The 13,299-nt window shown below is 42.9% G+C and overlaps 1 protein-coding gene and 1 long non-coding RNA gene across 2 annotated transcripts in view; both read left to right on the plus strand.

The window, feature by feature from the left end:
- The window catches only part of LOC111961689 (cytospin-A-like), a 44,363-nt gene extending 34,323 nt beyond the window's left edge, over nucleotides 1-10,040 (plus strand). The window contains exons 13-16 of the mRNA XM_070439462.1: nucleotides 7,224-7,338; nucleotides 7,439-7,498; nucleotides 8,595-9,666; nucleotides 9,748-10,040. Coding sequence (XP_070295563.1) covers nucleotides 7,224-7,338; nucleotides 7,439-7,498; nucleotides 8,595-8,684 — 265 coding nt within the window. The 3' untranslated portion in view covers nucleotides 8,685-9,666; nucleotides 9,748-10,040. The remainder of the gene's footprint in view (nucleotides 1-7,223; nucleotides 7,339-7,438; nucleotides 7,499-8,594; nucleotides 9,667-9,747) is intronic.
- A 43-nt stretch (nucleotides 10,041-10,083) lies between these two features.
- Nucleotides 10,084-13,003, plus strand: LOC139027280 (uncharacterized). The gene is made up of 2 exons (XR_011479356.1): nucleotides 10,084-10,460; nucleotides 10,503-13,003. It is a non-coding gene; the product is annotated as an uncharacterized lncRNA (long non-coding RNA).
- Nucleotides 13,004-13,299: the final 296 nt, after the last annotated feature.

Consider the following 13,299-nt stretch of genomic DNA (forward strand, 5'->3'; position numbering starts at 1 on the left):
TGAGCCAGAGTTTCTTTGCCCGCAGCATGTTGGTTAACACCAATGAGACAGGTGCTGTGATCCTTCAGAGACAGTGAATTGGGGTACCACAGAGAGCACTGACACCTCTTGGAGGATCCCCCAGGCACTCTCCACTCTTCCCTGCTCCACACTGCAGTGTTCCTTGTGTAATGGCACCCTGGTGTCTGGACCATTTCCTTCTGCCCATGTCCCCTGACTCTCGGCTTCTCTGATAATTGACACAGGTCCGTCCCCTGTGACCCTTACTAGAGGGTTGAGGACTGCCTCGCTGTTGTTTGAGGACTGTCTCACTGTATATGGGGATTGCGTCCCAAATGGCCCCTATATAGTGCACTAGGGGGTGAGAAGGTTGGGATGGGGTTACTGAGTTTCCATCGTCTCTGGTAGAGGAAGCTGTCATCTAACATACCTACAGTGCATTCAGAAAGTATTCAGAGTCTTATAGGCTGACCACATGCGAGCGTTGCAAAATAAATGTAGAAATCTGTTATTCAATTATTGCACCCACACTGCTCGTGCGTGTCAACGAGCGCCTGCGTTGCCAAGATCGCGCTGCAAGTCCTGCCTCTCCCATCTCATTTGGTTTATAGAAGCAGGTACCCACGTGCCATCTCCTCATTGGTTATACCCACGTGGGTGATTGAAAGACGAACTGTGTTGCCGGTCGGTGTAGTAATACTATGAAAGTTTAGATGCCAATCACCATATAAGTTCAAAGATAAAAGCCTGGAAGGAGGAGAGATGACTAGAAACGATTCGGTTGACCGTTTTATGTGTGGATTAATTGTCGGAGTAGAGGACCTTGTGCATTTCAGGTAAAATAACAACTCAATGTTTATATCCCAGGAAAGATTAGCTAGCAACAGCAAGCTAGCTAAATAGGACAAATTAGCTAGCAAGTGCAAGCTAACTAGCTAAATTGCCATAAATGTTTAATGCTTTTCGACCTGTTCCCCAATGAATGTAATCGGTTCAGAGTTTGTTTTGATATTTTAACCTGCGTGTCATGATCGCGTTTGGTGTAGGGGGACAAAATAAATTCATGCACGATGGCGCACGCGCGCAGCCTTATTCTAAAAATAAATTACATTCGTTTTTTCCCCTCGTATATCTACACACAATACCCCATAATGACAAAGCAAAAACCGGTTTTTAGAATTTTTCACATTTATAACAAATTTAAACTGAAATATCACATTTACATAAGTATTCAGACCCTTTACTTTGTTGAATCACCTTTGGCAGCGATTACAGCCTCGAGTCTTCTTGGGTAAGACGCTACAAGCTTGGCACACCTGTATTTGGGGGGTTTCTCCCATTCTTCTCTGCAGATCCTCTGTCAGGTTGGATGGAGAGCGTCGCAGCACAGCTATTTTCAGGTCTCCAGAGATGTTTGATCAGGTTCAAGTCCGGGCTCTAGCTGGGCCACTCAAGGAATATTCAGAGACTTGTTCCCGAAGCCACTCCTGCATTATCTTGGCTGTGATTAGGGTTGTTGTCCTGTTGGAAGGTGAATCTTCGCCTCAGTCTGAGGTCCTGAGCGCTCTGGAGCAGGTTTTCATCAAGGATCTCTCTCTACTTTGCTCCATTCATCTTTCCCTCGTTCCTGACTAGTCTCCAAGTCGTTGCCGATGGAAAAACATCCCCACAGCATGATGCTGCCACCACCATGCTTCACCGTAGGTACGGTGCCAGGTTTCCTCCAGACGTGATGCTTGGCATTCAGGCTAAAGAGTTTAATCTTGGTTTCATCAGACCAGAGAATCTTGTTTCTTATGGTCTGAGAGTCCTTTAGGTGACTTTTGGCAAACTCCAAGTGGGCAAGCATGTGCCTTTTACTGAGGGGTGGCTTCCGTCTGGCCACTCTACCATAAAGGCCTGATTGGTGGATTGCTGCAGAGATAGTTGTCTTCTGGAAGGTTCTCCCATCTCCACAGAGGAACTCTGGAGCTCTGTCAGAGTGACCATCAGGTTCTTGGTCACCTCCCTGACCAAGGCCTTTCTCCCCTGATTGCTCAGTTTGGCTGGGCGGCCAGCTCTATGAAGAGTCTTGGTGGTTCCAAACTTCCACTTAAGAATGATGGAGGCCATTGTGATCTTGGGGACCTTCAATGTTGCAGAAATGTTTTGGTACGCTTCCCCAGATCTGTGCCTCAACACAATCCTTTCTCTGAGGTCTACAGACAATTCCTTCGACCTCATGGCTTGGTTTTTGCTCTGACATGCACTGTCAACCTTGGACCTTATAAAGACAGGCGTGTGCCTTTCCAAATCATGTCCAATCAATTGAATTTACCACAGGTGGCCTCCAATCAAGTTGTAGAAACATCTCAAGGATGGTCAATGGAAACAGGATACACCTGAGCTCAATTTCGAGTATCATAGTAAAGGGTCTGAATACTTATGTATTTCTGATTTTTATTTGTAATAAATTTGCAAATAATTTCTAAACCTGTTTTTGCATTGTCATTATGGGGTTTTGTGTGAAGATCGATGAGGATTTGTTTTATTTAATACATTTTAGAATAAGGCTTTAACGTAACACAATGTAGAAAAAGTCAAGGGGTCTGAATACTTTGCAAATACACTGTAGTGGGCTGACTACAAAGTCATTTATAGTCATGGGACAAGAATAAGAGTCTCTTTCCACAGCACTTTCTAGAGAGACACACACACATAGTGTTTGGACGCACGTGAGGTGTGTGCATCCCAATTGAAGGGCATCCATCCGTGTGGCGCATTAAAAAGGTTAAGCCAACCGAACATGAATCCCCCCCCTACCTACCGTACCTGGTCATAACAACAGGGCTATAAAGGCCCAGACACACACACACACACACACAGTCGGCCCTAAATGGCTTCCCGTTGTATATTATGTGGGTTAGAGAGGGAAGCCGTGGGATGCAAGTCGATGGAGATAAACTTGTCCACTAAGCAAACACATAGTGATAAAGTAGTGAAGCTAATACAATGGACTCTTTGATCATCTCTCACTTGAGTGCAAGTCAGTGTGAAGAAACACGAGTGTGCTAAGACAAGTACGTTCTTACACTTGCTTTGAAAGACCACAGTTTGCATCATCTACTGTTGTTGACAGCTGTTTGGGATGACATGGTGAAACATAAGAATAGCCTCGGGCTCAGTGTTTCCTCTGCAGTCTTTTGTAGCGCTGCGCCATGGCTAAATCCTATAATATAGTCGAGCTGACAGCCGCACTGTTTCACTATGCTTTTATTCATCTAGAAAGAGGGCAATATTTTATTAATGTAGTAGTGTTTTCCCCTAGAAAGCTATGACCTTTGGCTTTCAGCTAGAATTGTTTATTTATGTAGTAGAAACACTTTCCAACACATACGATCTAGTACTCAATAAAAGTAGAATAATACATATACAAATATGATGGTATGATAAAACAAAAATTGTGAATAAGCCTTTTTATTCTTTATAATATGCCCATATATACATAGTCTGTTTTAGGAACATCTACCCCAAATATTTCACCCTCTTTATTACTTTACCAAACATATAACATTAGTGATAGTCAAAATCTGTTACATTTCTGAATGTCTCAATCAACATTTGGGCCACTGTGACTGCCTCCGACGTAAAACATAATGAATAAAAAAACAGGCAACCCCATAGTAGAATAGTTTATCTATTTCCTAGCCCGCTTGTTGTTGTATGTTCTACGCAAGATAAATATTCCTCAAGGTGCATTCAAGTTGCGAGTGCCATAGGGAAGGAAACATGCTTTCTGACATGCAGTCAAGAAACATCTATTCTTAATCCCATCACGGGAACGAAGCCGTTTTAATGGCCATTGTTAAAAAGAGGGGAATCTCAGCTTTCCACTTCTAAATATGCTCAAACTTCACAATTTAGCAGCATCATGGTTAAGCATGTTATACCGCTCTGCAATTCGCCATGAGTGCATAGGGGAGAGTGAGGCTAAAAGTAACTAACAGATCAATTGTAGGGTAACTTGGGGGGTAAAATGACATCCTACCTCCAATCTTTTCTTTGAAAATTGTGTTGAGACCGATGCATATTTTGAGTTGAGCAAGAGTAGTGGCAACCAGGGAAAGTGTTGGAGGGAAAAATGGTGACATGAAGGGGCAACTCAATATTAGGAAAGTGTTCCTAATGTTTGGAATTCTGTGCATATTCACTGTTTTAGCATCAAATTGATACATTTTGTCCCAACTAGTTAAAATATCATATTTGGGATCTACCTAATGATTAGCCCGATAGGGTAAATGCAGGTGGGCAACCCAATGCTTCAGCCTATTTATTTATAGCCACTATGCTGCATCAGTTGGGCTACAGGTGAAAATGCTTATTGCTAATAGCATACCTGATAATATGGACCGTGCATAGGCTATATGCATGCCAAGGTCCAACATGTTAAAATCATTTTCCCAATATGTTGTTGGACACATTTCTGGAGGTGGAAATTCTATTTTAGATGGAGTCAGCAAAACAACCTCTTCTCCAACAGCTACACATTTCTCTAGAGCAGGGGTGTCAAAGTCAAATGGACGGAGGGCCAAATAAAAAATTTAGCTACAAGCCGAGGGCCGGACTGTTCGAATGTTCATTGAAAAATTTTTAAATGACGCATATAGTCTAGTGAACCTAATTGAACCTACTGAAAACCTAACAAATATATTCCAATATGATCAGATAAATAAAGCAATATTTTCTTATGGCTCTGTCAGTAATCTTTAATTTTCAACAGACACAAAAGACAAATTTCCTTTATATAAAAATCCCCATAACATGAACATTAAATGAAAGAAACCGGTATTCAAGGCACCATCAGTAGCCTAGTATTTTTCTATTTAGCAAAAGTGGCTAAATTTACTTCAAAGAGAAAAAACAATAATAGCAATTTTCTATCATCCACTCAACTGAAATATTTTAAAATATAATTGGATTGAAATACAATAAAATAAAGTGCAAAAATCTATTAATCAAAAACAACACTTTGTTTAAGGAGAAGTAACATGCAGTGAAAACAAATATTAAACTTTAACTTTTAAACTTGAACTGAGAAAAACTCTAAATATGTGATTGCACAGTAATGTTCACTTGTTTGAGGTTGAGGTGATACTTGGTGGTGTCCCATCTTTTCCACAAGTTCATCAATGTTCGGGTAAGGCTCTGAGCTGAGGAAATCCTCAGAATTGAGTGGAGGTGTTCAGCAGTAAGTCGACTTCTGTGTGATGTTTTGTTCAGGTTCATCAAAGAAAACAGTTGTTCACACAGGTATGTGCTGCCAAACATAGACAACGTGTTGAGCAGCCTGGATGCGCAGCTGGGGCATTGTGTCGGGGAGGAAACGGGCGAACTCCGCACGCACCACTGCGCATATTTTGCCCTCAGTGCATCATTGCATTGGAGGTCAATCAACTCCATTTGGAGGTTTGGTGGTGAGTTTCACGTCAACAGCAAATGGTTACGAGCAGTTCCAACCTGCTTTTTTGTGCTTCAAAGTCAGCAAATCGGCGTCGAAAGTCAGCGGCAAGCATACCTATTTTATCAGCAACTGTGCGCTCGGGAACGCACTGGTAGAGAGCTTCTCTTCATGGTCTGGCAGCTGGGAAAGTGGCTCAAATTTTCTTTCCGCATCTGCGTCTCCCACAGAGTCAGTTTGTTTTAAATGCCTTCACTGTACTGTACATATCAGAGATGACATGATCCCGACCCTGCAGCTGCAAGTTCATTGCATTCAGATGACTCGTAATGTCACACAGAAAAGCCATTTCACACAGAAACATTTCGTCTCGGAGTTGTGTTGTGTCTTTCCCTTTGCTGTCAAGAACAGACAAATCTCCTCACGAAGCTCAAAACATCTTTGAAGCACCTTTCCCTGGCTTAGCCATCGCACCTCTGTGTGATAAGGCAAATCACCATGCTCCGTTCTAACTCCTCAGAAATGCCTTGAACTGGCGGTGATTCAAACCTTTGGCTCGATAAAGTTAACTGTGCGCGTGATGATGCTCATTACATGCTCCATTTCAAGGCTTTACCGCACAACGCTTCCTGGTGTATGATACAATGATAAGCTGTCAGCTCACCTGTCGCGTTTTCCTCTTGCATCTTTTCCCGTATCTTGCCACCAGTCCGCTCCTGTGTCCACACATCGCAGGTGCTCCGTCGGTTGTCAAACCACGAGTTTTTCCCAAGGCAGCTCCATCTCATTTACACATCTTGACACCTCTTCATACAAATCATGCCCGTAGTTGTGCCATGCATAGGACGTAAAGCCAAAACTCCTCTGTCACGCTTAGGCTGGAGTCCACTCCGCGATGAAATTGACAACTGGGCAGCAGAAATGTCGGTGCTCTCATCCACAGCCAAGGAATATGCAATGAATTTTTTCCCTTTTTCACAAGCTGCTCTTTTAGATTGATGGACAACTGGTCTACTCTCTCGGCAATGGTGTTTCTGCTCAGACTCACATTAAAAGAGTTGCCTTTTTTCTGGGCAAACTTCGTCACAAACTTTAATCATGCAGTTTTGATGAAATCCCCTCCGTAAATGGCCGGGCTGATTTAGCGATCTCTTCTGCCAAAATAAAACTGGCCTTGACGCAGCAGCTGGCCTTGTGATTTGGTTTTTTGAACAGAGCCTGTCGAGATTTGAGGCCTCGTTTTAATTCCTCTGCCTTTTGTAGCCTTTGTTCCATGTCCATTCTTGTTTGTCGCGTGTTTCGTTTCATAATGTCGTCTCAGTTATACTCTTTCAGTACCGCCACACTTCTCCCACACAGAAGACACACAGGTTTCCAGCTACCTCCGTGAACATATACTCCGACTCCCACCTTGTTTGAAACCCCCGTTCTCAGTGTCCACCTTCCGTTTTGCCATTTTTGATGGGTATCTGAAAGTTAATTTACTGTGATGCTGACGACTGCTGTGCCATAAATAATTGAATGAAGCAGCCTACTGCTCGGTGCGTCACCGTTGCATTGTGGGAATGTAGTATTGGTGCGTGTAAAAGATCTGCGGCTGCCGGCTTGCTGCGGTCTGCGGGCCGGTTCTAATAATAATCAGAGCATCCCAGGGGCCGTAAAAACCTTCTCGCGGGCCGGATGTGGCCCGCGGGCCTTGACTCTGACATATGTGCTCTAGAGGAAACACTGCCAGGGCTGCTATTAGAGAGCCTTTACTGTTATGCTCTTTCTCTCCTCTCTCCAGACTTGATATCACCAACTTCAGCAGCAGCTGGAACGACGGGCTGGCCTTCTGTGCTGTTCTCCACACCTACCTGCCTGCCCACATCCCCTACCTGGAGCTCTCCAGCCAGGACAAGGTGAGATAGACCCCTCAGTCCACTGACCGGAAGGTTCTTAGTGTGGAAATTATATACATGTAGTTCGTTCATCAAATGTATTTTCTCCCTTTTCCTTCAGAAGCGAAATTTCACACTGGCTTTCCAGGCCGCTGAAAGTGTCGGGATCAAGTCCTCATTGGTTGGTGTCCGAGCTAAAATGAACTGATATTTGACTACCACTCAAAAGTGTAGAATGAAATGACCAAGATGCTTTATATGGCTGGAGGGGTGAGAGACATGTTCCCATATCCCTTCCTCCCCTTTGTAAGGCTTGACTAGAAAGACTGGGCAACAGAAAGACAGGGCTGATTATATAGTTCAGCAGCAATTGACACCAACAGTACATAGATTGGCTGGCTGTAGCCTGTGAGGACTGCCCATAAAAGATGTGCTCATGGCAAGCAGCTACAGCTGCCTTAAGAGCAGTGTCACACCAAGGCCAGTTGACTTCAGCTTAACAAGAGACAGACTGGGTTTCATTTGTGGGTGATCCACTCCAGAGTGCCGACGGAGGGGGAGGAGATTTACTATTAAAACAAAAGACACATTCACTCTGCGTCTTGCCTCTTGTCAATTTTACAACCTTTTAGAGATTAAATTATAATTTAGTTTTTTTTACAACCAAATCTATATTTGTGATGTAAATTGTATGTTATATAAGGGTCCCGGCACTTTTTTGAGAAACTTAACCTAACCCGTGATTCAGTACAGGGGCTCTGAATAAACATGAACAAATAATCCAAAAACACCAAAATACCTCCTTTCAGAAACAGAAAAGCTCTCAGTATAGTGATGCGGGTGTTTAGATGTTGTACACCAAATTGTCATTCCGAACATTATCCACAACGTTATATTCCATTTTGTTGTGACTTGAGCGATACATCTCCGTCCATTCTAGCAGCAGGCAACATGGAGAATGGAACAGTTGGATAGGGGAAACGGCTCGAGTCGCACATATGGAATATAACATTGCGGATGAAGTTTGGAATGACACAATTCTCCTTTAAGAAGATGCAGTAACACTTCTCAACCTTTCTCTGGTGGAAGGTATTGTGATGTGTTACTCCTAGGCCAAGCAATGGGTGTTTGCTAAGTCAGAACTTTATTCCTCACGGTCTCTCACTGACAATATTCTAAACACACAATTTGCAGCGAAAGAAAGTATGCAGTGTGATGTGCATTTTGTACTGCAACACATCTTACATCTGTTTCTTTTGTTTTTCTTTCTCTCTCAGGACATTGGAGAGATGGTGCACACAGAGAGGCCTGACTGGCAGAGTGTGATGACCTACGTCACTGCCATCTACAAGTACTTTGAGACGTGACCCATCTTCAAGCCTGAACACCTCGCTTGCCCACACACACACGTCCAGCCAGGGATGTCATCGCAACACTGGACAACCTTAGAGCAACATCAGCCAATGCTACCTGCGAAGACGTCTGGGGCCCTGAGTTCTACGTTAAGCTGCATCACTTAACTCAACCAATATATTCCATGTTTACACTGCAATGTTCTACAAACTCTTGGCTTGGGATGCTCATGTGGCTTCTCAGTTTGATTGAATTCTTCAGACTAGGCTGTGGATAGACTGAGGCCATGGGTATTAGACAATGTGTTGAACTGTCCTTCAACTTTCCCTGGGTCAGTGACTTCATGTATACTCAAGTCTTCTGGCCTCTTGATCCCAGTCCTATGTGAACTCTGTGCTGCAGTAGCCTACACCATCATTACCTCCAACATTACACTGTAGTTCATATTTAGCTAGCTGAAAAAATGTGTGTATGGTTTTGGACTTGGAATACTGCGGAGAACAGGATTTCCTTTTTAAAATGGCTTTGGCTTTGTCCATTTTGTCTCTTCGCTCAATGACTTGAGGGTAAGTGTGATTTACCTGACTGACAGAGGGTCCAGCTTAACTGTAGGTGTTCTAACTAGGCTGTTTTAGCCCAATGCTTTGCTGTGATATTTATTCCAAAGAGATAATAACTTCATACGAATCAATGCCATGTTTGTCTCTTGTTTGTTTTTGCCAATTATGACAATGAGCATTGACATTAGTAACATTAATAATACATAGGACTTATAGTGCTTTTTGAAGGACCCAAAGTCAGAGTTCAATCGCATTGACGTCTTTTACGCAATTTATTATTTGTCTCAGTCCGTTGTGTCCAAACTCAGTAAACGTGATGGTTGGCCACCACGGCCATTCTCTGGTTTTACAGTGAGGTCCCTGTAGCACACCCATCCATAATGGTTGTACAGTGAGGTCCCTTTAGCACACCCATCCATAATGGTTTTACAGTTGAGTCCTGTAGCACACCCATCCATAATGGTTTTACAGGTGAGGTCCCTGTAGCACACCACATCCATAATGGTTGTACAGTGAGATCCCTTTAGCACACCCATCCATAATGGTTGTACAGTGAGATCCCTTTACGCACCCATCCATAATGGTTTTACAGTGAGGTCCCTTTAGCACACCCATCCATAATGGTTGTACAGTGAGGTCCCTTTAGCACACCATCCATAATGGTTGTACAGTGAGGTCCCTTTAGCACACCCATCCATAATGGTTTTACAGTGAGGTCCCTGTAGCACACCCATCCATAATGGTTGTACAGTGAGGTCCCTGTAGCACACCCATCCATAATGGTTGTTACAGTGAGGTCCCTTTAGCACACCCATCCATAATGGTTGTACAGTGAGTCCCTTGCACACCATCCATAATGGTTGTACAGTGAGGTCCCTTTAGCACACCCATCCATAATGGTTTTACAGTGAGGTCCCTTTAGCACACCCATCCATAATGGTTGTACAGTGAGTCCCTTTAGCACACCCATCCATAATGGTTGTACAGTGAGGTCCCTGTAGCACACCCATCCTAATGGTTTTACAGTGAGGTCCCTGTAGCACACCCATCCATAATGGTTGTACAGTGAGGTCCCTTTAGCACACCCAATCCATAATGGTTGTACAGTGAGGTCCCTGTAGCACACCCATCCATAATGGTTTTACAGTGAGGTCCCTGTAGCACACCCATCATAATGGTTGTACAGTGAGGTCCCTTTAGCACACCCATCCATAATGGTTGTACAGTGAGGTCCCTCTTAGACACACCCATCCATCAATGGTTTACAGTGAGGTCCCTGTAGCACACCCATCCATAATGGTTGTACAGTGAGGTCCCTGTAGCACACCCATCCATAAATAGGCTGAACAACACAGGGAGCTGACCTGATAAGCTAACAGTTTGGGCATTAAGGTAAAAGCACCACTTACTGTTCAGCAAATCCTCCCTGGTTTCAAAGCACAACGGGATGTGAGGCTCTTTACTTAAATGGAATGTGTTTAAACCTTCATCAATGCCATAAAAAGCACAACGTGTCAAAGCCGTTGGGTGTACACAGTAAAGCCCCTTCCTCCAGCACAGGGAAATCATATTAGCTATGTATGTTCCCACACATGGGAAAAGCTTACAATCATTTGCTTTGAAGTAGTTAAATAAGTATGAATGAGAATTTATGAGTTGTGTTTTTGGTACGTTGGAATATTCTCCTTATACTGAGATACCATGTGAATATTTCATAACATTTTGTTGTTGCTCATAAAGGCATCTGATAAGGTTTCCACAGCTAAGATGAGCTACAGTCATTTAAATGGTACTAGTCATTGCCAGGAATCAAGGCTAATAGACAGTGTATAAAACATTAGGAACACCTTCCCTCGGAATAGCCTCAATTCGTCGGGGCATGGACTCTACAAGGTTGGCTTGTAGAATCCATGTTGGCTCCAATGCTTCCCACAGTTGTGTCAAGTTGGCTGGATGTCCTTGGGGTGGTGGACCATTCTTGACGCACACGGGAAACTGTTGAGCGTGAAAAATCTAGCAGCGTTGCAGTTCTTGACACAAAACAGTGTGCCTGGCACCTACTACCATACCCTGTTCAAAGGCAGTCAAATATTTTGTCTTACCCTCTGAATCTCACCCTCTGAATGGCACACACACAATCCATATCTTAATTGTGTCAAGGCTTAAAAAAAATGTAATCCCTTCATCTACACTGATTGAAGTGGATTTAACAAGTGACATCAATAAGGGATCATAGCTTTCACCTGGATCCACCTGATCAGTGATCAGTCTATGTCATGGAAAGAGCCGTTTGTAATGTTTTCTACACTCACTGTAATGTAAACCTTCCAGTTAGGGTAACTTGGTGTAACATGCACCCTGCCTGTACATCTCACAGGAACCACTTCATGTCACAATTTTCCCCCAACACTTTCCCTGGTTGCCACTGTTTCTCAACAAAAAAAGTTGTCTGTCTCATCACAAAGTGATTTTGAGGTAGGGTGATGTTTTACCCCCCCAAGTTACCCTACAATTGATCTGTTACATTTTGTCTCACACTCCCCTATGTACTCATGGCGAATTGCGGAGTGGTGTAACTCCTTACACGGAACACTGGTCATGATTTTGTTAGGACACTGGTCATGTTTTGGTTAAGGTGGTGTTTGGTTTCTACAGTTCCTGTTTTGCACCTTGTCATATGTTATCTGATGAAATGGACTCGCTCATAAATAAGAGAATTGGGCTACATTATAAAGGTCACTGATGTCTCGCTGTAATATAAATTGGATCAAAAGTAGACTGAGCATAGCTAGAGCTTGTTATGTACTGTATGGGAACACCTCTCAAAGTAAAGAGTTGCCAGTCCGTCCTAGCTAACAGTAGGCAGGATGCCAATGTATTCTTATTTCCTTCTCCCCTCTCCTTTTATAGCTCCACTCTGTTTCGTCAATGATTTAAAGACAATCTCTGGTACTTTTGTGACTAATAAGTTGTTTTATTAAACCTCCCGCTTTGGGCTGGATGTGTCAATGTGTAGTTCATACATAATCTATGAGCTGAATTACTCTCTTACCTCAATTAACCACAAAATTCGTTGTTTGAAAGTGACTGATTTCTAGACATTTCCTCCCACGTGGGCCAGCACCCTAGCAATTCAGGTTCCAGCCAATGAATTTCAGCCCCTTGCCATTTTAAATGATAGCTAGCAAGAATCACACAGCAGAGCGAGAACGAGAGAAATGACGTGGTGCACAATCTGCCGATGTGATGTAGTAAGCAATTTTCGGGGACCACTTTTGGCTTGTGGGTGCTACTTTTAGAACTACTGGCTAAAAAGTACCAGAGAATCCCTTTAAGGTACCTGGGCTCATTTGACCATGGTTGAGCCTCCAACTACTCATGTATCAGAGGACCATTGAGGTAAAAGCATTCCCAAGTACAAACTGGGTTGACTTAACAGTTGAACTTAGAAGTCCTCAATGTAAAGTTAACACTACATGGCTGTTTAACTTATTATGAAATTTAAAAAGTATTTTATGTTTTTTGAATGAGGTGAAAAGCATATTTAAAGAAAATTTCATGTTTTCTTATTCACTTTTGTGTGTGATTGTGTGGAAGCTTGTATCTTGACCCAATACAAATGACTGCAGTTGAATTCACTGAATAACTTTAAATAATATTTTCTCATTGTTCTTTTTTTAGACATCTGTAGTGCCATGCACCTTATCAGCAATATATTATTGATTCAGTTTTTTAAATTCCCCATTGCTAATAAACTGTCACACTGAAAGTTACATGCCTTACAGGCTTATTTGTATTTATAAAAAATGTAAGCTAGAATTGAGTTCTTGAATACTTCTCTCTCTGAGACTACAAAGTAGAATGTTTGCTTTGCTCCACTGCAGATTAAAACACTAGTTCTAATGCCACAGGCACCACATTATATATCCACATACCCACATGGGTTGTTTGTGTGGGCTAGACCCTACACTCATTTCCTCATCAGCCTTGCAAGGAAATGGTTTGTAATAAGTGTTGCTGCCTGTAAGGTTGCTGTCAACACTCTTGTAACAAGATTGCAGTCATCTTG

Source organism: Salvelinus sp. IW2-2015, linkage group LG4q.1:29 (assembly GCF_002910315.2).
Source record: "Salvelinus sp. IW2-2015 linkage group LG4q.1:29, ASM291031v2, whole genome shotgun sequence".
Lineage (NCBI taxonomy): Eukaryota > Metazoa > Chordata > Actinopteri > Salmoniformes > Salmonidae > Salvelinus > Salvelinus sp. IW2-2015.